The 20,126-nt window shown below is 37.7% G+C and overlaps 1 protein-coding gene and 1 long non-coding RNA gene across 3 annotated transcripts in view; one reads left to right on the top strand and one right to left on the bottom strand.

The window, feature by feature from the left end:
- Positions 1–2,418: 2,418 nt before the first annotated feature.
- Positions 2,419–20,126, top strand: part of EDNRA (endothelin receptor type A) — a 34,488-nt gene continuing 16,780 nt past the window's right edge. The window contains exons 1-3 of one of the 2 annotated variants that reach the window (XM_035547201.2): positions 2,419–2,788; positions 5,417–5,892; positions 18,383–18,510. In XM_035547201.2, coding sequence (XP_035403094.1) covers positions 5,491–5,892; positions 18,383–18,510 — 530 coding nt within the window. In that variant the 5' untranslated portion in view covers positions 2,419–2,788; positions 5,417–5,490. Of the gene's footprint in view, positions 2,866–5,416; positions 5,893–18,382; positions 18,511–20,126 lie in introns of both variants that reach the window. The other variant, XM_035547193.2, reaches the window with a different exon arrangement.
- Positions 6,720–11,621, bottom strand: LOC118248359 (uncharacterized). Its single transcript, XR_004778724.2, has 2 exons — positions 10,658–11,621; positions 6,720–8,626 (listed from the first exon to the last, which is right to left on the bottom strand). It is a non-coding gene; the product is annotated as an uncharacterized LOC118248359 (long non-coding RNA).

The following is a 20,126-nucleotide window of genomic DNA, read 5'->3' as shown; positions in this document are numbered from 1 at the left end:
GCCATATATTTTATTTTATTTTAAATCTGAGGAGATGCATTTCAATCAAATAAAACTAATTCATTCAAATGTAGCCAAAGATCATCTTTTATTGTCTCTGAGGTTAGATGTATAAGAAGCACTGCAGCATTAGGTTCATTTGTCTAATAACCCTTGTAATAAGGCATTCCTTTCTAAAGCCCAAATTGTTCAGGAACATTATTAGCTTTCAAATCGAGTCTTCTTGAAGAATGACTCCAGCTGCAAAACCCAGGTATCCTCAAAACAGAAGTAAAAGGGGTTATTGTGTAACATGACTAGTATGTTGCCCTTACTCTCAATCTTTGCAGTTATGCAAGACAAGCTGAGTAGTTTGTTGAAGAGACAGAAGAGGTCAGAGGAAACACCCATTGCACTGATTCTGGAAGAAAGAGATGCCAGTCAAGAGCTCTTCCATAAAAAAATACATGCACAGGATAGCAGTCCTACAAGAACGGTGAAAGTGTTTCTAGTACCTAAAAATATATCGGTGTAAAGAACTGCATTAGGTCACTTTTCTTGGTAGCTGAGGTTAACTGCATTTGCAACTGCAGCTTTTGGATAGTTCACATATAATAAATTCCTTTTTCATGTTGCTTCCTGAGCACAGTTAAAAAAAACCATCAGGAACAACTTCTGAATTTAACTGAGTTTAAGACAGGAATTTAACTCAGTTTTAGACACCTGACAAGATTAAAGATAGAACAAAGGCCTAATTAATAAATAAGCAACAAAAACAACAACAAAGAATACAGAACCGCTATGAGCAATTCAGTAATTTCTAATAATTAATACCACTTATGTGGGTTGGCAATAACAGAGGAATTCACAGTGGTAATAAACAGCTCTCTTTTTTCATATTTTAAAAGTTATCTTTAACAGCATTAGTAAATTTGATTACATCATTTAATAGTAAATGTAGCTAGGCATGTCAGTGTCTGAATATATGATGTAAACCTTCCAAATTAATGGAATTATGAATTGGAAGGAAAAATATGTGTTTGAAAGTCAGATATCATTTTCATTTTGTTGAGTAAGCAATTCTAGTTTTTTGGACATAGAGGTAAAATGATCCAAGGAAGGGAATGGGGTGTTAAGAATGTCTGGAGAATGTATATTACAGATTCAAGAATTTCATCAAAAAAGCACTCCATAAAACGTGCATGATCTTTAACTACACCCTTTCTAGTTCTTCAACAGTTTTTCCAACAAATTAGCATACAGATGATTCTTGACAAAGCATATCATTGATGCTAAGCATCTATGACCAAACTGTAAAGAATTTTTAAGTATCTTTTATTAATAGCGTATGGACAATTCAGTGGCTTGTCAGCATTTATTCAACTTCAAGGCAACGTGAAGCTTTGAATTAAACTTTTCTACTGATTTGCAAGCAGTGGGCTTCCTGTGATTCTCAGCTTGAACACAAGATCTTTGAAGGAATGTAAATTCCTTCAAAGATCTTGTGTCTTGACACATTTAATTGAGATGGCTTTCTAGAACAAATAAAGTATTGCTGTTCAAGTTGATCAAGATGCTTTCGGATGCCTTTTTTTTTTTTTTAATTCAAGGTTTAACAGATAATTTAAAGGAATGTCTACAGAAACGTTCTTCTAACTATGCAGTACTCAGAAAGCCTGAAAAATTTCTTACACGATTTATGGCCAAATATCTTAACTCTGCAGGCCACTGGGCATCACGTTTTCTATTGTTCTTTTCAGGCTGTTCTTACTCTTTTAGGATCACATATTTTTATATCATATTTAGGAAGATTGCCTTTTTGGATTCAAAAGAAGCCCAGATATGTTTAGAAAATTATTTCTGTGGTACAGCCAGATGGAAACTTGCCATGAAGTGAGGATCTTGAAAAGTTTCAAGAAAGGAACTGAAAATTTCTTAAACTTGTTAGCGTGAAGGGATCTTGAAACTGTTTCCACTACAAGCTTCACTCTCTGGTATATGAGTAAATGAGAAAAGATTGTTAACTTTAACAGAACTTCCACTTTTTCTGAGTAACTTTTCTGTACCACTACCTTAGCAGAACAGTAATAAGAAACATATGAATGACAGAAAATGCTACCATTTTATTATTTTTGTACGTGCATTTTTGGTCTTGAAAAATAAAAGGTGTTAACGAGGTGTGTCCTGGATGGACCACAGCAAATGACACCCCGAGATCCAGAGTTTCTGAAACTCTTACACATCCAGTTTTACTGATCGTCGTGGAAACATAATCCTGACCAAGTCCGGGGAAAATGAAACGCACAAGCTGTGTATTTAGTCGTGGGATATTTTTCCCTGCTCTACTTGTGGCTGTTAAGTCGTCTGATTCAATCAGACACACAACCTTTGCGTGAACCCTACTTGCTGTCAGGAGGCAGCTGCAGTAGGGGATGGATTCCCAAAGGCTGTTGCCCTACGGAGTCCAGCGAAGTCGTTAAGCTCCGTTTCAGAGAGGAAACAGTTAAAGAGCTCAGCGTTCCCCCTGTGCCCGGGAGGCAGCCTTTGTGTTTAACGTTGGCAGGGGCTCCGCTCGGGCTGGAGGCTTGTTTTAATTGGGGGAGGGGGCAGAGAAGTGAGGACGCTCTGCCTTCTCCTCTGCTCCGTCTCCCGCTACCGACTGAGCGGAGGTGGAGATTTCCATCCCACCCAGTCAGAGGCTCGGGGAAGACCATCCCAGGAAAAGCCGCTCGGCGGCAACTCCCGGCAGCGGCCGCGGGAGCAGCAGGCGCAGCATGAGCGCGGGGCCGGCGGCGGAGGCACGCCTGGGGTGAGTGCGCGGCGCCCCGCACCAGCGGCCCCGGTCTCAGCCCCGGTCCCAGCCCCGGCCCCGGCCGCCAGCACCCGGTAAGGGCAGGTAACAGCGAGCGGCTGCTGCGGCCGCCCGGCTGCCGGCGTGGGCGAGGGAAGGGGGCAGAGAGGGACAGAGCTCGAGCTCTCCGGTAGGAAACGCAGCTCAGCGTGTGGATCCCGTCGATGAGCTCCGCAGGCTGCCCTGCCTCGCCAGGTCCGTGTCGGGGCTGATGTCCCGACGGCGGGGAGGCATCACCCCGGGGCGGCAGCGGGAGGCGCCCCAGGCAGCCCTGTGCCGCCAAAGCAGCGCCCGTGCCCCGCTCGGGCTCCGCAGCTGCCTTTCCGGCACACCGGGCGCCGGTTACGTTTTGGCTCCTCTTTCCTGCTGCTCTGCGGTGACCCGGGCAGGCGCTGTCCCCGGTTTGTCCCCGCGGTTCTGTTCCCTGCTTCCCCACAGCAGCCGCCCCCGGCCCGCGCGTCCCCTCCGCGCCTCGGGGAGGACCGGGGCATGCTGCAGGCACCCACAGCCCCTGCACTTAGGGCAGGCCGCCTGGTAGCTGTGTACTCTGTAGCCGTATGGACACTTGGAGAATACGCCCAGGCAAATGAAGGATTTGCCAGGAATCTGTAGGAAAGCGGCCTTAGAAAATCATTATATAAAAAGACAGTTGTAGTTTTGCTTCTTATGGGAAAGTTTCTTCTGGGAGAGGGAAGAGATGGCAGCTGGCGGTGCTGTTCCTAGCTTCGCATGCTGGCTGCACCATTGCCATGCTACCACCATGTTCAGATGAGATGTGTATATTAAGTTTTCACAGGAAAACATCATTAAATAAGGAGGATACTAATAGTGACTAAAGCTGTGGGTCTTTGTAGTGAGGGCTGTCGGCTCAGTCCGTAGCTGTATCACATTTACTTGGGCAAGTACAAACTTGGAAATGTCATTTAAATCACTACTGATTCAGTTTTTCCATTTGTGAATTGGGGAACAGCAGCTATAGTAAATAATAAAAGCACTAATACTTGCCTGAAAAGAGTTGCAGTGAAACATGCCTGTTATTTCTAATATGACTTAGAATCCTAAAGCAAAAAGCACTTAGATCACGCTAACTATTGCTAACTGCCCTGAGATATCATTGTATCAGGCTTTTAGGAAAGAAGGATTTGCTGTCTAACTGATTAAACTTTAAAATCAAGTGCACAGGTACTCGCAGCTGGTCAGATCACTATCTCAGATACACCAAGATAGAAGAGTGTAAATTTGGATGACTGGTCTGTGAGAGATAGCACCCTACACACCAGACAGGAATACTCAGACTTCACATTGCTGCTGTATAGAGGCACAAACACTTTTACAGATGACACACAACAGAAGTAGTAAATATTTATAGTGTGGCTGCATCCAGAACTACTATCAGTAAATTGCCTGCCACGTTCTTTCTCCTGTAAATTTTTTGCTATAAACTCTGAATTAATAGCCCCATAGGGAGCGAAATTAGGATTCATTTATTTAAAGGGATCCTCCCAATTGCTTCATGTGAGTCCCTAGAAATCAGAAAGTTATAAATACTAGACTTTCTACTCTTTTTTTGGCAACGCTGTAGCATTTTGTCCTGTTTTGCAGATATGAGCCATGTAAAAAATCTTTATCCTAAATTAGACTGAGGCTTCTAGGAATTGGACTTGAGAGTGTCCTCCTTGGCTTGTACCTCAGGGAGGTTTCGCTGGAGGTGCTACCTGCCCCCTGCCGCAGCGACCAGCAGCTCTGGAGCTGCACACTCCCAGTGACACGGGTGGAATGCTACTGCCTCCTTTCCTATCTGGAAATGTCAGGAGTTATCACTTAGAATACTAAACCAACTAGTTTTTTATCTTTAAAAGAGCTTAATTTTTTTTTTTATAATCAACTTTGCCATGGATAAGGACTGCAACATGAGCAGCAATGACATTATTTAGGAACCAAAGACTTATTTTTATTACAATAAATTGACATACATGGTCAAATGTTTACCCTGAGACTGTAAGTCTTCCTCATAATGTCCAGGGACTTTAAATCCAGTCCGAAATTTGATTTGATATATATGTATTATCAGTCTTCATTTAAAATCCAGGTAATTATAAAGCCAGAGAAAAATAATACAAAGCGTCATTGTTGCAATATGTCAAAAACACTCAAAAATTTACAAATGTAGTACCTGTAATTACTAATGAAGTGTTACCTTACTTTTTAGAACATACTTTATTTTAGTTAAAATATCATACAGCAGTCTCCAAGGCCTCCCTTTGCTGGTATACTTTTCTTGCAAGACTATATTTTAAAGCAGAACTTCATTTACCCCTTTGTGTTCTTTCATGCACAAGTTCTGTCTCAAATTAAAGGATCCCACAGGATCTCATCTGTGTTTGCATTTTGTCAGAATTAATGGATGCGGGTAATCTAGATTTCAGAGTACCACAATGATTATAAGCATGTGTTTATATATATGTGTTGTAGAAATTACATCCAAATAGCTTTCTTCCTAAGTGAGAAGCAGGATGTGTTACCCTGCTGGGTCTACTGATTCTATTTCTTTTTTTGTTTGTTTTTCCTTATTGTTTTTCTCTGCAGGTGAAGAAGTGAGACATATCTCACTGAGATAGTGAAAAAAACTCTTACTGAATTTGCTCATTTGGGACTTCGGGATGGAAGCCTTGTGTTTAAAAGTTTCTTTGCTGCTGCTCGTTTCGGGATTTGTCCTCAGTGACAGCTCTGACAGAGATGCTGCCAACCGGAGTGATCTGGGAAACTACCTTCCCACTTTCTCAGGGATTGACTCCAGCATGCTCCTCACCACCAGACGGCCCCTGGTAATCAACCAATCTGTCAAATGCTCCCAGCAGACTAAGATTGCTGAAACTTTTAAGTACATTAACACGGTGGTATCTTGTGCTATTTTCATCGTTGGAATGGTTGGGAATGCAACTCTGCTGAGGATCATTTACCAGAACAAGTGTATGAGGAATGGCCCGAATGCACTGATAGCCAGTCTGGCACTAGGAGACCTTATCTATATTGTCATTGATATTCCTATCATTGTGTACAAGGTAGGATGCAACAACAATACATTTTACTTGTAATTTCCTTACAAATACACTAGTTCTCTCTGGTTATGTCTTTGTCTAAGTAGTGCATTTTGTCAATGAATAGTCCACTTAAAAAAGTACATCTCACTTTTACTCTGCAACCAAATCCTTGCTCTCAGGTCTCACCTCCATAAAGAAAAAACATCTTCTTTTAAAGATGATGTAGCTCCCAGCTCTTAACCGAAGCATAGCCTTGGGTATTTCAAGGAACTTTTCATTTATTATAGCTACTATAGTTAGCAAAACAAATTGTGAGAGTAGACTTTTTATAGACTGTTCTCCTTCTTGATGGACATAAAGCATTGGATTGTTGCTATTTTTGGAATATCCTATCCTTACTTTATGTTTTTACAGAAAATACTCTCTGTGATCAGCAAGCTTCATGTTATGACTTTGTGGAGAGTGACTATGTCAGTTACACTGAGAGTTAAGGTTTTAATTTAACACTCATAAGTAGTAGATTTCCAAAATTATTCCAGGGTTAGTAAGGTTAATTACATCACAGAACATTTTTGAAATAACAAATTTCATCTGGATTTCTCAAAGCATTAAAAGGGTTCTCAGCAATTCTGTCTCAGTTTTATTTTGCATTTTAATCAAGCAAAAACTTAAAGTAAACATAGCTTTTTCTAATGCAATATATGTTTGTCAGTGTAACTTGCATGATTCCAGGACAGGTTTGAGTGAACAGAACGGAGTCCTTTTTGAATATATCTGTCTTGAAGATATTAACTTGTTTTAGAAATTCTTCAAAGAATTTTGTAAGCTTCTATGTGTATCCTTGTGGATTATACACAAGTCCATAGCCAATAGGATATTATCATTTTTCTTTTTTTTTTTTTTTTTTTTTCGTAAAAAACTTAAGGCATTGCTGACAGTAAATAAAACACTAAGGAGTAGAAAAAAAAATAAAACAAAATTCCTCACATTTTGGCCCTTAAAAATTCTAGAGACTTAACTTTTAATTACATATATTTAAAACAAAGCATATTAATGTATGACTTCGTAATAATTAGTGTTGTCTGGTTTCAAAACAGATTTTTAAATTAAAGAAACAGTGAATTGAAAATAAGTATTTTGTATGTATATATTATAACTATTGACATCATAACTTGACCTGCATTTTAATGCAGGCATTGACACAACAAGATCATAACAACTTGAATTCATTAACCGATTAAAAATATATGTATATGCATACATGTCGTTTGTACAGAGGCATATAATCTATGGTAACATGCAGTACCCGATTCTGATCTTACAGTAGTATAAATTACAGATAAATCTTTTAACTTTAACTGGTTTTAATATAATATGAATTTGAAACTAGGAGAAAGACTGTGAATTACACGTGATTTAATGGAAATGTTAGTTTCCACTTTTCAATATTCTATCTGGAAAATTCAATATTCAACTGAAGATAGCACAAGTAAAATATTTTGTATTATCAAGTTGATGCGTACATTAGCCTTTGCCTGGTTTGACATTCCCCTGCGTCTTTCATAGCTGTGTGATGCCTGGTAGGACATGGGACTGGGGTTCTGCATGTTTTCATTATCCTTAGTGAATTGGACTCATAACCTGGACTACATCTCCCACAATGCATTACTGTTTCCTCCCAGGGAAATTATCCCAATGTCTTTATGGATATTTGCTAGGGTAGTGTTCTTATTCCTGGTGGAATTTCTGAAAAGAAACTTCCAAGAAAGAATGGTCCATGTTTTTTTCCAACCTAAGTTTGGGAAAGAACAAGTATTCTCACTACACATTTTTTTCTTGCCTTTCAAGAGCTCTGCTGCTTCTTCACATTGAAAGAGGACTGGAAATATGGAATTAATTTTGCCTTTATTTTTTTTTTATATTCTCTTTATTACTTTGATTTTTTTTTCCCAATTAATCTTCCGACAATCCTTTGCCTTCTGTAGGTTCACTGCTATATCTTATATGACAAACTCTGGTCCCAAGTAGCACTCTACAAACAAAATGACCATAGGCTATAACAAAATATCTTCCTGGACTGCAGAGAAGTATTTGATAATTAAAGGCTGTGAATGAAACCACAGCCCCTTGACATCAACGTATGTCAACTCCCACATGCAAGAAGGCAGAACTGAAAGATTGGCTTTTAGTACTTTTTGACAGCTTGAACCTAAAAAATTGTTTTCTTAGAAATTATCATATACAACCACCGTGCTGTATATTGTTAGCTGCATGTATTTTGAAACAGAGAAGCATCTGTAGCATTTATAATGGAATGCTTTTACTTCTGCTAAGAAATGAAGTTACTATTTGTAGTACATTTTTCATATTAACCATTCAATAATGTGTCTACTTACATTAGAAGCTGATTTTAAAGTCTGTTAGATGGCATTCCTGTTTATATCTCAAGGGATCCTAAAATCTGTGGCACCATTTAGCTCCCCTTGTTGAGTGACAATCTGAAAGATGGCCACTGGAAATATTGTAACCATTTGAAAGTGGAAGTGACAGTCTTTCAAGAAAAAAAGTTTCCTTTTTATTTTAAATCTTAATTTCTTAAGTATTCTATATGCTTAGTTTTGAACTTTATTTTAAACATTCTTTTAGCTTCAGAATCAGCCTCATTTTGAGTCATATATTAATATCATATATAAATAAATGGTGTCAAACAAAACCTTATAGATCTGATCTTCATTTTGAGGAGGATAGAACAGCTCTAAAATCAGAATCAGAGTAGAGCAAGTATTCATTTGCATGTTAAAAAAAAACAAACAAACAATAGTATAGTATTAAGATGGCCACATCCTATACATCAAAACTTGCAATACTACGTAATTACAGTGTAATATCGGAAATATGTATAATTGAAACATAAGATAGCTTTAACTATTTTGAAACAACTCTCAGAAGTAGTTAATATTACTGATATTCACATCCATTTCACAGATCTTTTAAAAGAGGGAGTTATAAGATTATAGTAATTGAAAATGTAAGGTCCCAGGAGGACTGAATCCATGATTAAGTTATGCGTTTACACAATTAACAATGATGTGACACTGGGAAAAAAAAAAATCATATAATTTATGTCAGATAAAGATATGGTCACAGGTGTTTGACATTTTTATCCTTTCTTCACTGTACAGTAGATTCAAAAATTCCCACTTACTTTCTTGAATTACTGTAATTATATGGTGGATTCCCCTTAGCGATTTGTTAAATGGATTGAGATGTTAGTAATATTCACTAGCCTTCTTTGAAGATACTCTGAATGTATTAAAGTCCCATCAGGCTTAATTACCTGTAGTATATTCACTTGTAGGATCAAATCAATATTAAAAATTGTAACAAATTGAGTTTTACGGGAAGGGTGCCAATTATAAATCTAGCCTTAATGGACTGAACAACTCGTTCTAAGACAATTTCATTTTAATATCATTTATAACACCTAGACCCAAATAGTTTCGTCAACGTAAAACATATACATCTCAGATATTCATGATGTTAAATAATGAAGCCTTTATATCAGTGAGAATTACTTCTTTTCAGTGAAAAGAAGACTAGGAAATACAATTCTAATGTTTCATGGTGCTGTAGAGGTAGGGCTAGGGCACTGAAGGAGAGAGAGGTTTCATATCTCCTTTTCTAGAATCAGGTGGCAGAGCACATCACTGGAAGCTGCTGCATCACCCACATTATCCATTTGTAACCACCCACATTATCCATTTGTAACAAATAGGTTAAGTTTGGACCCAGTTCATGAAGGCCTCTTTAGAGGACTGCTTTCTATAAAGAAACTAGCCACTTTTTTAATGTTATACAGAGGCAGGAGCAGCAGCACATCTATAGCACTGCTGTTACATTGGCTGTGCTAGAGCTCTGGCTGCTGCTATCACTGGCTAATGCTTGGCAGGAGGAACAGCAAGAACAGCTGCTCGCCAGAGAAAAAGCTCTCCTGTTTCTGAAACAGAAAAAGTTTCCTGAGGTTGTGGAGCTAGAAACACTCTAGGCCCAGGCTTTCAGCTTTGGAATGGCAAAGTCTAGCTTTAAAGACATTATTGGGAAGATTGGGAAGGATCGACGTTAATTATATCACCTTACATTTTATTATTCTTAACTCCTTGAGTCATTATATTATTAAAAAAAAAAAATAGATGAAGCAAATTAGCCCAGTTTTTAACCTGTTTAAATGTGATTAACAAACTTTTCCCTAATTATTTTACTGATATAAAGTGAAAGACATCTACCACAAATAAAAAGGTGTGAGTGTCCACTGCTCAAACAGCTCAACACAATGGTGTTTTCTTTAGTGGCCTAAGGTGGTTTTTTTTTGGTGTTCATGTTTACGTTAGTTACAACAGCATCTATATCTGAGTAGTCCACCTTTAACATTATAAAGCTAAATGTAGAAATCAGCTGGCAGTAAGAAAGCATTTTCATCCATTTGCTCTTCCATAAAGGAAGACTTAGCTGAGGCATTTCTAGTCATGAACATTTTTCAACACCAGAGCAAATGCTTAAGTTTTAGACCCATCTCTTCTAGATCACAATTTCATGTATCTGATTGCCTTCACTGTCAGAATTAATAATATATATATGTATATAAACAAGGTTGATAAACATATCCAGAATGATCATGTAGACTAATTGAGCAAGTGGCACCCACAGTAGTTATAGTTTTGTGCCAAAGGAATATAAGGCCAAGCCCACAGCACACATGAAGTTAAGTCTACTTAGAAGAGAAACCCACCTTTACAAACAAAATTCGTCCCATGTGCAGTGTGTATCCTTCAATTAAGTATAAACACTAGTAGGAAACTCTGAGGCCACCAACCTAATTGCATTCCAGCTTTTGCTGAATTCTTGGCAGTGATTCCATGAAGACATGTATCGGTAGCCCAGTGTGATGCAGAAATCAATATTACTTACTCAGAACATGAACTATGGTTTAGGTGTATGTCCCCATGTAGCAATCACACATTAAAGAAATCTAGAGGTAGCAAAGGCGTTGATTTGTCCTGGAGGCACAAATCACCCAAAATGGAAGAGGAAAGGGACAAGTGTAAGTATACGAGGAATCTGTTCTCTCCATTTGCAGACTGCAGCTTCCTAGCAGAATGTGTCTATCATGCACTCCAAGGTAGGAGGTAAGGAAGGGTTTACGTTCTAGGTCTCCATTCAAGATCCACTCTGTAATTAAGTAATGGCTGTCCAATATGTAATTGGACAACCCGGAGACTGGGAAAATATATATTCCTTTCAATGCACAGGCAGCTCCTCCCTCTTCTTCAATTTCACATCTTGTGCCTGTCTTGCTGCTCTGTGGATCTGTAATACTGTACAGTACCTAGAGACTGTAAATTTAACAATATTTTAGTATGCTCACTTTGGTCATTTTTCAATCAGCTGAATTCTACAGATAATAAAGAATCATTTTGACTGTGCATATCCAGGGTTTACCACTTCTGCTGTAATTTCATAGCAATACCGTCACCCTCCTTTAGCAACACACAGAAGACAACACAGGTTGAAAAATAAGAAAAGTAATATTTTGTCCAGGAATTGGAAAAGTTCTTTTCAGCAAATCACTGTGCACATAAACACACTTTTCAGCACATTTGCTTGAAGAAGAGCTGCACAGCTTGAAAAATAGTCTACCTAAATGGATGGGAAGTTACCCATCACCACAGACGAAGAAAAAAACCCAAAAAACTAATCCTACTTTGTAAACAGCAAAAATACCACGGGGAGATGTCAGGAATGCTTGGCTGCTAAGCAGATTTTTGTAATAAGTATAAACATTTTAAAGAGAATGTAAATCTTAGGATTTATCGTTTTTACCTGTTAGTTGAGACAGAACATTCTGCTTCAAAACTAGGGCATTTATTTCCTTACCTTTCAGGATCTCTTAAAGTATAATATATTTTCTCTTGCATAAAAACTCTACAATCCTTTCCCTAGCTGTCTAAGTGGAAGAAAATGACTGCCCATTTTACTCAGCAGGAAAAGATGAGCCAAAAAAGCAGTGATAGGGCAATTCGGAGGAAAAAATGTTTTTGATGGTACTCCTGCATCCCCACATAACCTTTCTTCCTTCCAGAAAATAAACAGACAGACTTCTATCCACCCAGAAAGAGAAACGAGGGCAGCTGCTGGCTGTAGCAAAATTAGGGATATATTTCCTGCAAAGAACAGCTGAAGAGATATGAAGAGTATCATGATCCTAAGTATAAGCAAACTACTAAGTGATACCAAAGTTAGCAGAAATCTGAACTATTGAGTCACCTTGATATATTCAGTGTTGGTCTTGTGCCCCGCTTTACAGAGGCTTGCCCTGTTTGCTGTCTTCTACTCAATGCCCTTCCTAAAGTTGAGGCTTTTCACTCCAGCAGTGGCAAGGGAAGGAATACTTAGAGACAGGCGCTTTTCTCTCTCCTTTCACCCTTGCCGCTCTCTGTGCCAGCAAAGTGGTAGAGCAGAGCTGAGTCATGCATGTGGGATGAGCAACAGTCTGTGGGTCCCAAGAAAGAAATGCATGAGTATTGTCCTGCAATTCAGTTCTCTTTAGCACATAGGGGTTGCGGGAAGACAAGAAACACTTGAAAGTATGGAGTGAATTCTTGTACTGTGAGGTTTCATGGGGACAGAATGATCCTGGTTGAGTCACTGAATCAAAATACCACAATTAAAATATGACAAACGGGAGACTGAAACCACCCCTCTTTCTAACTGGTCTCACAGACTGGAAACAGGAGGAACGCTTCAGTCACAATTACCGTCTTTTGTCACTTAACGCAGTCAAGTCAGTGGCACAGACCTTGGACACTTTTGTGTTCAGTCAGATTCCACCTGAATTCCAGTCAAAACAGGGGGTACCATATTTGGCCCATGCCTTGAAGCAGATGTACTTTGCAAGGGCCTACATAAATGTAGATGATAATTTAAGACACAGCTGCACTTACAAAGCTCAACATCTCCTACAGGAAGCTTGCCTGAAAAAACAAAACCCCATGTGATCTGACAAAGAGTAATTTCTCTTGTCTTTCATTCTGTGCTATGTTGCAAGGCAACAAAATCACCCAGTGATTTTGTAACTCCTACTCCACGGTTAGCAGGCAATGATAACTTATACAACTAGAAGTTATATAAACAACCAGAAATCTGCTGGTTTGGTCTCTATCACTGCACAGGATGAACAGAATTTAGAGAAAAAAGAAGGTATTTCTGTTTGTCCCGCTGAAGACAGAGCTGAAACCCTGACTGCCAGAGTAGTGCTATCAGAATCACTGAACACCTAAAGGCCATGAAATTCAGGGATGTATCCTGCATGGGGGCAAGTACTACCTATATGAAACACTGTTAAGTTTCTGTGAAGCAGAGCTTGTGTGCCAGCACAGCAATGGTTCCAAGCAGATAGAGGAAGAAGAGGAAGACTCTAGAGCACTAGCATGAGATAAGAGCAGGAAGAGGCAGGTATAATAAAACCTTTGCTTTCATCCTCAGTGCCATGTGGCAGAGATAGACGACCTCCTAACAAGTAGTTGTTGAACCAAAGCAGTTTTTAGAGAGCAGCTCAGAGACATTTCCTATCCAGCACCCAACCCAGTCCATCTATTTTGGGCTGAACTCCAGGGTCATCATCTGCCTGTAAACACACAGTATCAGCCTAGAAATAGATAAACACTGTGGATGCATATGAGCATGTACTGGTGAATGCTCGTGTGGTTAGATTATAACATTCTCTTTTTTAGACTACATATAAATTGCTTGAGATGCACAGTGGGACTTTATCTGTGTTTTGTACATCAGCTAGAATACTAATGGGGGTTAGAAAATAGCAGCAGCAGTAGAATAAAATCAACTGAGTGACATTTAAAAATCATTGCAAAGGAATGTTCTCAGCGCTGCTGTCTTGTTTGTTTCAAGCTGCAGAGTCAGGGCAGAGAGGCCATATAAAGGAGAAGAGACCAGGGGATGCTCAAGGAAGCTGTAGCTTTCTAGTCACTTACTGAGGTTTTTCAAGACTGACAGTAGAACCTTGAAATTTTGGGTTCTGATTTCAGTGTAAGAATATGCTGTTGACTACACTCTTCTTGCTCACGAATTGCACCACAGCTGAACCTTATGAAATACACATTTGCAACTACACATGGGAAAAAGTGTATTTCCTTTGCCACGTCTTATTTTGAAACCTCAGAGATTTTGAGAGTGGGGTTGCAAAAGCAGAATCCATTTGACCAAGTCATGGAGAACTAGGATACAAGTTAGGATAATCAGCCTGATTCCTCTTATCCCTGTGGCTTGAGAGAAAATGTAATCTGCTAGGATTTTATCCCCATTTTGTCTGGATATTAAAAACATGCAAACGCACTCAAAGAGCACAGACAGTAGTCCCAGTTCTTATTTTGTGCCTAAGTAAATCAGGACTAATTCAATTGAACTTCTGTGCCCACTTTTTTATACAAAATGAATGTGATATTTCCCTCTGAAGTTTCTGTATCCTGCTAGGGTAGAACAGAGGGCAACGGACTTGTTTTGATGTAAAATTAGTAAAACCACAGACGGGGTAAGATTTGCTGACTAAAAATATCTCCTGAAGAAAAACTGGCACCTGATCCAAAGGGAAGTAATGAATGCATAGCTGATGTGGAATGATAATGGAGTATACCCATGGAAATGTTTGCAAAGTTAATCTTAAAAATCAAATAACTTAATCCTGATCCTAGTGATTTTGATTAAAATCAACTTGAAAAGAATGTCTGATGATTTGGTACTGATGGTACTTCAATTAGTGGAAAAGTGTAAGAAACAAAAGGAATAAAATACTTTTCATCTTAAAAAAGGAGAGCTTCCTGGGGTGCGGGGAAGATGTGTACATGCTGGAACTGTGGTAAAGCTTCCCTGTGAGAAGTAATGACTAAGTGAACCTTTTTCAAGTACAACACTTTTCTTTTTGAAGCTAATATTTGCTTTGTAGTAAGAGTTTCACAGTCAGTACAAAGTGCTTGTTCATTTCTATTGCTGAGTATATGCTGCAGTCACGGTCAGTGCACACAAGTGAAGAGGTGGCTGTCTTTCTCTTGCCTCTTAGAGTGTGATTTGTAATGATAAATCAGTTTTGGGGCTCTGCTTGGCACAGGCAATTGGTAAAAGTCTGCTGAGGCCTCTTTCCTTTGGCAGTGCCGCTTCTAATTTAGCCTTCACCCAGTGGTGCCTGAAAACTATTCTGATTGTACCCAAACCCAGACACCATATGATTACTGACCGTTGAGAATCTGAAACTGAAATTCCACATGACAAGAATGGGTTGGAGAACCCCCTTGGATTCAGACTGGCCTTTCTTTCTCCAAGAGCTTTTCTGTAGCCCCTGACATAAAATAAAGCCTCACACAAGAGCTCTTGGCAAAAGGCAAAAATATGCCCTGAAACATTTGTTATAATATTGCAAATCTATCCAGAAAATAATTTTGCTGGAGCTTTCAATGTATTTCATTCAGTTTATATAGATAAAATCAAAGGAATTATCCAACGGCTTGCAGGCATAATTTCATTACCTTTATTACTGAAGCTACTGACAATAGTTAAATCACCAATTCTAGTGATCCACTAACTAGCCTCTGGCACAAGAGGGATTTGCTTACATTAAATGTGATTGTCCTAAACTGGAATACCATTGCAAAGATGCTTGCATTCTGTCTGCTGGGGTCTTGACGGTAAATAAGTTTCTTGGTTCTTCTTGAAGAAGGAAAGAATTCTCAGTATGCTAGAAAACATACAGCAAGAAACAGCAACAGAACAAGAGCAAATGGAACATTTATATTGTATCACTCTCAAATAGCGAGTAGACAGATTTGGATTGATCCTATGGCTTATTTTTAGAAATCTCATTTTAGTATTCAACTAAAGAGAAAAAATAATCAAGTAAAAATGTAATGCCTAGTGGATAAAGCCTTTCCTATTTAACTAGCAGTCATACACGTAAGATTGGTTCATAGTTGACTAAAAGTTATGAATTGCTAAAATCTGTCCTGAAATACAGGTGATCAAATAACAATATGAATATGGTCCTGGAGAAACTTATACAGCATGTTTAGGTAGCAGCTTCCAGGATTTTTAAGGTAGTATTTGGGGAAAAAAAAAAAAAGGAAAATAAAAAAGCACATGTACTTTGGCATTGTGGTGAATGGGTATAAACAAGAGATGTGAAAATGCAGATGAGGACTGACTCTAAAGAGAAGTTCAATTCCTAGAAACCTAGCTTTCAATGAGTATTAAATAGCTTGCTTCAGCAATAAACATCCTGCACTCTGCATCCGAATGCTCTGAAAATGTCATGCTGTGAAAAAGCAGAAAGGTAATTCCTACCTTCAGTGAGATAAAGACATATGTGAACTTTAACAGTAACGTTTATATTATCAAAGGTTGTGATTATTCTTATATTTCAATTTAAGAATAATTTAAATAGTAATAAAATGATTATTTTGAATACTACAGTCCTGAGCTAGGACCAAAAGTTGTTGTTTTTTCTAATTCTGCAGACAGAATCCACCCACTTTTACTAGACAACCACGTTCCAGACACTAAGCTTCTACTGAAAAAATTTCCTAGTCCTTCTGTCTGCAAAGATAACTTTCAAAATGCAAACTGATTGTAAGGAAAGAAATGAAGTCTGCCCAAGTATGAAAATGGCCTGAGAACAGATCTGCAAGAAAGTGAACTCTGTAACCTACAATCAAAATTCCTATTGATTTAATTATATTCTGAACAGTATAATCTTTGCCCAGTTTTAATTGCAAAAAGGTTACAAAATATGAGATTCATAGGTTTTGTTCTTTGTGTTTGAAAGAGCCCAACTGATTTTTGCATGAAGAAAGCAATGGGATCACTCCCTGCACATTTGTGTAGATAAGTGTGATTCCTTGCTCTCTGTTTTCCATTTGGTGCTTTTCCCAGGGACAGCTAGAATCTGGCACATCACACATACTGTATTTATTGGAAATGATAGCCTTGCCACCAGTTTATCACTACCTCTTACACTGGAAAATAAAACTGCTGTGATGTTACAATCTATTTTAGTTCTATAATACTGAAAAAAGTTCTATATAAACCTTCCCAGGTCTGGATCTAAATATCTTCAAAATTTCAGCAGAATTAGGTTTCAGAAGCTTTCAGAAGCTTGGGTTTGGCTTCTAATTGCTACTCAATAGTATATCATTTGCTATTGTCCTCTAAAGCAAACAAAAACATCTATAAACTGAAAGGGTACCATCAAAATATTCTGTGTTCCACCCTTTGTTCAGTAACACTTCATATAAATCAGAAGATGAATGCACACCACTAATAATGAGTTAATCATCCAATAAGATAAACTATAATTACTGTGTATTGCCTTGAAAAATCGGATCCCTGCCTATCTATGGGATACAACATCCTCCAAGATGTTGACAAAGTTACACGCCTATCTCAAGAATTGGTATTTTCATTTTAAATCTAATGCTTTCTATTACATCACCACTTTAATAAAAGTTGGTAATAGCGTAATAACTGCTGGGCTATGTCACACAAATTGCTTGTCGTACCTCTTATTCGGTATCCTACCCCTGACAAAGGCTCAACAGCACAGACTTAGAGGAGAAGATTAAAAAAAGGTAGAGCAAGAGTGACCCCCTCACCAAAAGGGGAAGGATACTTCGATTTTCAAAAGAACTCTTCACGGTGACTGTAAGATCCCTTTCCTGAATGGAATTAGCCAAGTTAGAGCTCAGTGTGTATGGACTGAATATTTTTTTCCAATTACATTTACTTACATTGAATATAATCTGCCATTTTAACTGCCCTAAGTCCTTTCGTATCCTGTATTTTGTTCAACACATTAACAGTTACACCTAGAAAGATTACTGTTTATATACTAATTTTTCACAATTATTCACAGGAATAAATGTTTTCATATTTGTTTTGTTAATGCTTCCTTGGAAATACTGATCTAAACCCCATCCGCTCATTCACATCTTTCCAAATGGATGCCTTTCTGTTGCGTGGTAGTACAGCCCACATGTATGAAGCTAGTCCTTTTCAACATAATATGGAACAAATTATGTGTGTACACTATTTTCTCCACACACTTAACAATCTGGCAGTGTCTACTGACATGAGTTACATGGCAGTACATTTACAATGACAAGAATCTACTTGCATGTAAGCACGGGAATTTGGCTCTGAGGTATTTCATTATGAACTATGAATTATGCTTTGAATCCTTGGTTCTGGGCCATAGTAATCGCAACCATTTATGACAGGGCTGAGCTAGATTTTCACTGTTTGGTATTAGTGGCTGAAGCCAATATTAAGGATATGTTTGAAGTACGGAAATTTTGAGGTTACACTGATTGTGTCTAAGACAAGAAAGAATTACGATTGTTACATACTTGCTAAGCTATTGTTTAAATATTCTGCTTGTTTTGTATCTTCTCTTCAGCTCCTGGCTCAGCAGTGGCCTTTTGGAGATACTGAATTTGGACAGTTTCTTTGCAAATTCCTCCCCTTTATACAGAAGGCATCAGTGGGAATCACAGTCCTTAATCTCTGTGCCCTTAGTGTGGACAGGTACAGTATATTCTACTCTTTTGATTGACACTGTTCTTCCCCTTGCAGTTTTCCTAAAACTGGGAGTACTCAGTATGGTCTTCTTAGCAGACAGACTACAGTATAGATGTAACCTACATTCTGCTTTTTGATACCCTGGCTATAACAAAGTACCACATCTGTAGCTCAAAGTATAACATGAAGCTACTAGACCTCATGTCTAGTGAATTAATTTCATAGCTTTTTAAAGGTATTTAAAAGCTTTATTAAAGCATTATCTCAATTTCTCTTACCAGACTAAATGTTATTGGGATTTGAGTCAGTATTTATCTTCTTCTTTCATGTGACATAAGGTTTGCTTTGTATTTGAACAGGATCATAATCTTTAGTCTTAAAAATATTTTTATATAATAATAATAATAATAATAATAATTATTATTATTATTATTATATAATTATATAAAAATAATAATATTATTTTTTATTTTTAATAATTGCCTATGGACTATAATTACAGTATTTATTTTGATAACTTATACAGCTAATTGAATTTTATTGAAAAACATGCTGGAAACCTGCTTTGATAGTTTGATGTTGATAGTTTGAAAATTAATGCCTCTGCTAAAAGTGCTCAAGAAGATATATAAACATTATAGTAGGACAACAGCTAAGATGCTTTTCAACATTATTCTTTAATGCTTTTTTTTTCTTCATACATATTAGTCAAAAGCAGACGGATAATTCACTTACTTAAAGGCTGTTTATTTTTATTGGTCTTGAATATACTTGTTCATGTTCTAGTCTAAGATTTCAGTAATTCTGATACAGAAAACATTGATAAATAGAATGCATTACGCATATTAATATAGTGATGCAAATATAAATGAAACTTTTAAAATAATCTTGGTTTGGTTTTATATGAAAAGTTGATGTACAAGGTTTGCAATGGATGAGTAACTGAGATGTATCTATACCTGAAATACAGTTCCTAATTGGAACCTATATTGGTAACTCATTAGCTGAACTCATTAGCTCATTAAAAACAAACAAACAAACAAACAAACAAACACAAGTGCTCTTTTCTTTTATGAGTCTGTGACTATAAAAAGAATTCTAATTCTCAGACTGTATCTGTCCAACATAAAACACAATCCCATGGACTGCTCTAAGGAATAAATCCTAGATCAAACACATATGAAACAGATTGTTCGCTAAGTTCTCACCAATGAGTTTTCACTAGATTTAGTGAACATATGTTACATATGTTTTCATAAATTGGAAGTAACTCAGCTGAAGCTATCTTTTTATATATGCATGTTTGTTTTTCTTTGTTTTTGTGATTATTTTGTTGTCGTTGTTGTTTGTTTATGAGCACTAGTTTGCTAATCTTTAACCAAATGCCATTTCCACTTGAGTATAAAACCTTGTATGGGATCATACTCAGACTACTTAATTTCCTCCTCCAAACTACATGCTTTGTCAAGGACAGAGTCTTTATCACTTGGTGCTACTGTAGTAAATGACTGCAGAGAATGTGTGTTAGAAAACAGATACATACAGCCAGACTGTGATATTGGCTAACACATATTGAATCTAAGTTAAATTATCATTAAATCAGGATCTGACAACACCTTAGA

This window comes from Cygnus atratus, chromosome 4 (assembly GCF_013377495.2).
Source record: "Cygnus atratus isolate AKBS03 ecotype Queensland, Australia chromosome 4, CAtr_DNAZoo_HiC_assembly, whole genome shotgun sequence".
NCBI classification, from domain to species: domain Eukaryota; kingdom Metazoa; phylum Chordata; class Aves; order Anseriformes; family Anatidae; genus Cygnus; species Cygnus atratus.
This window is presented reverse-complemented; position numbering and strand designations above follow the sequence as displayed.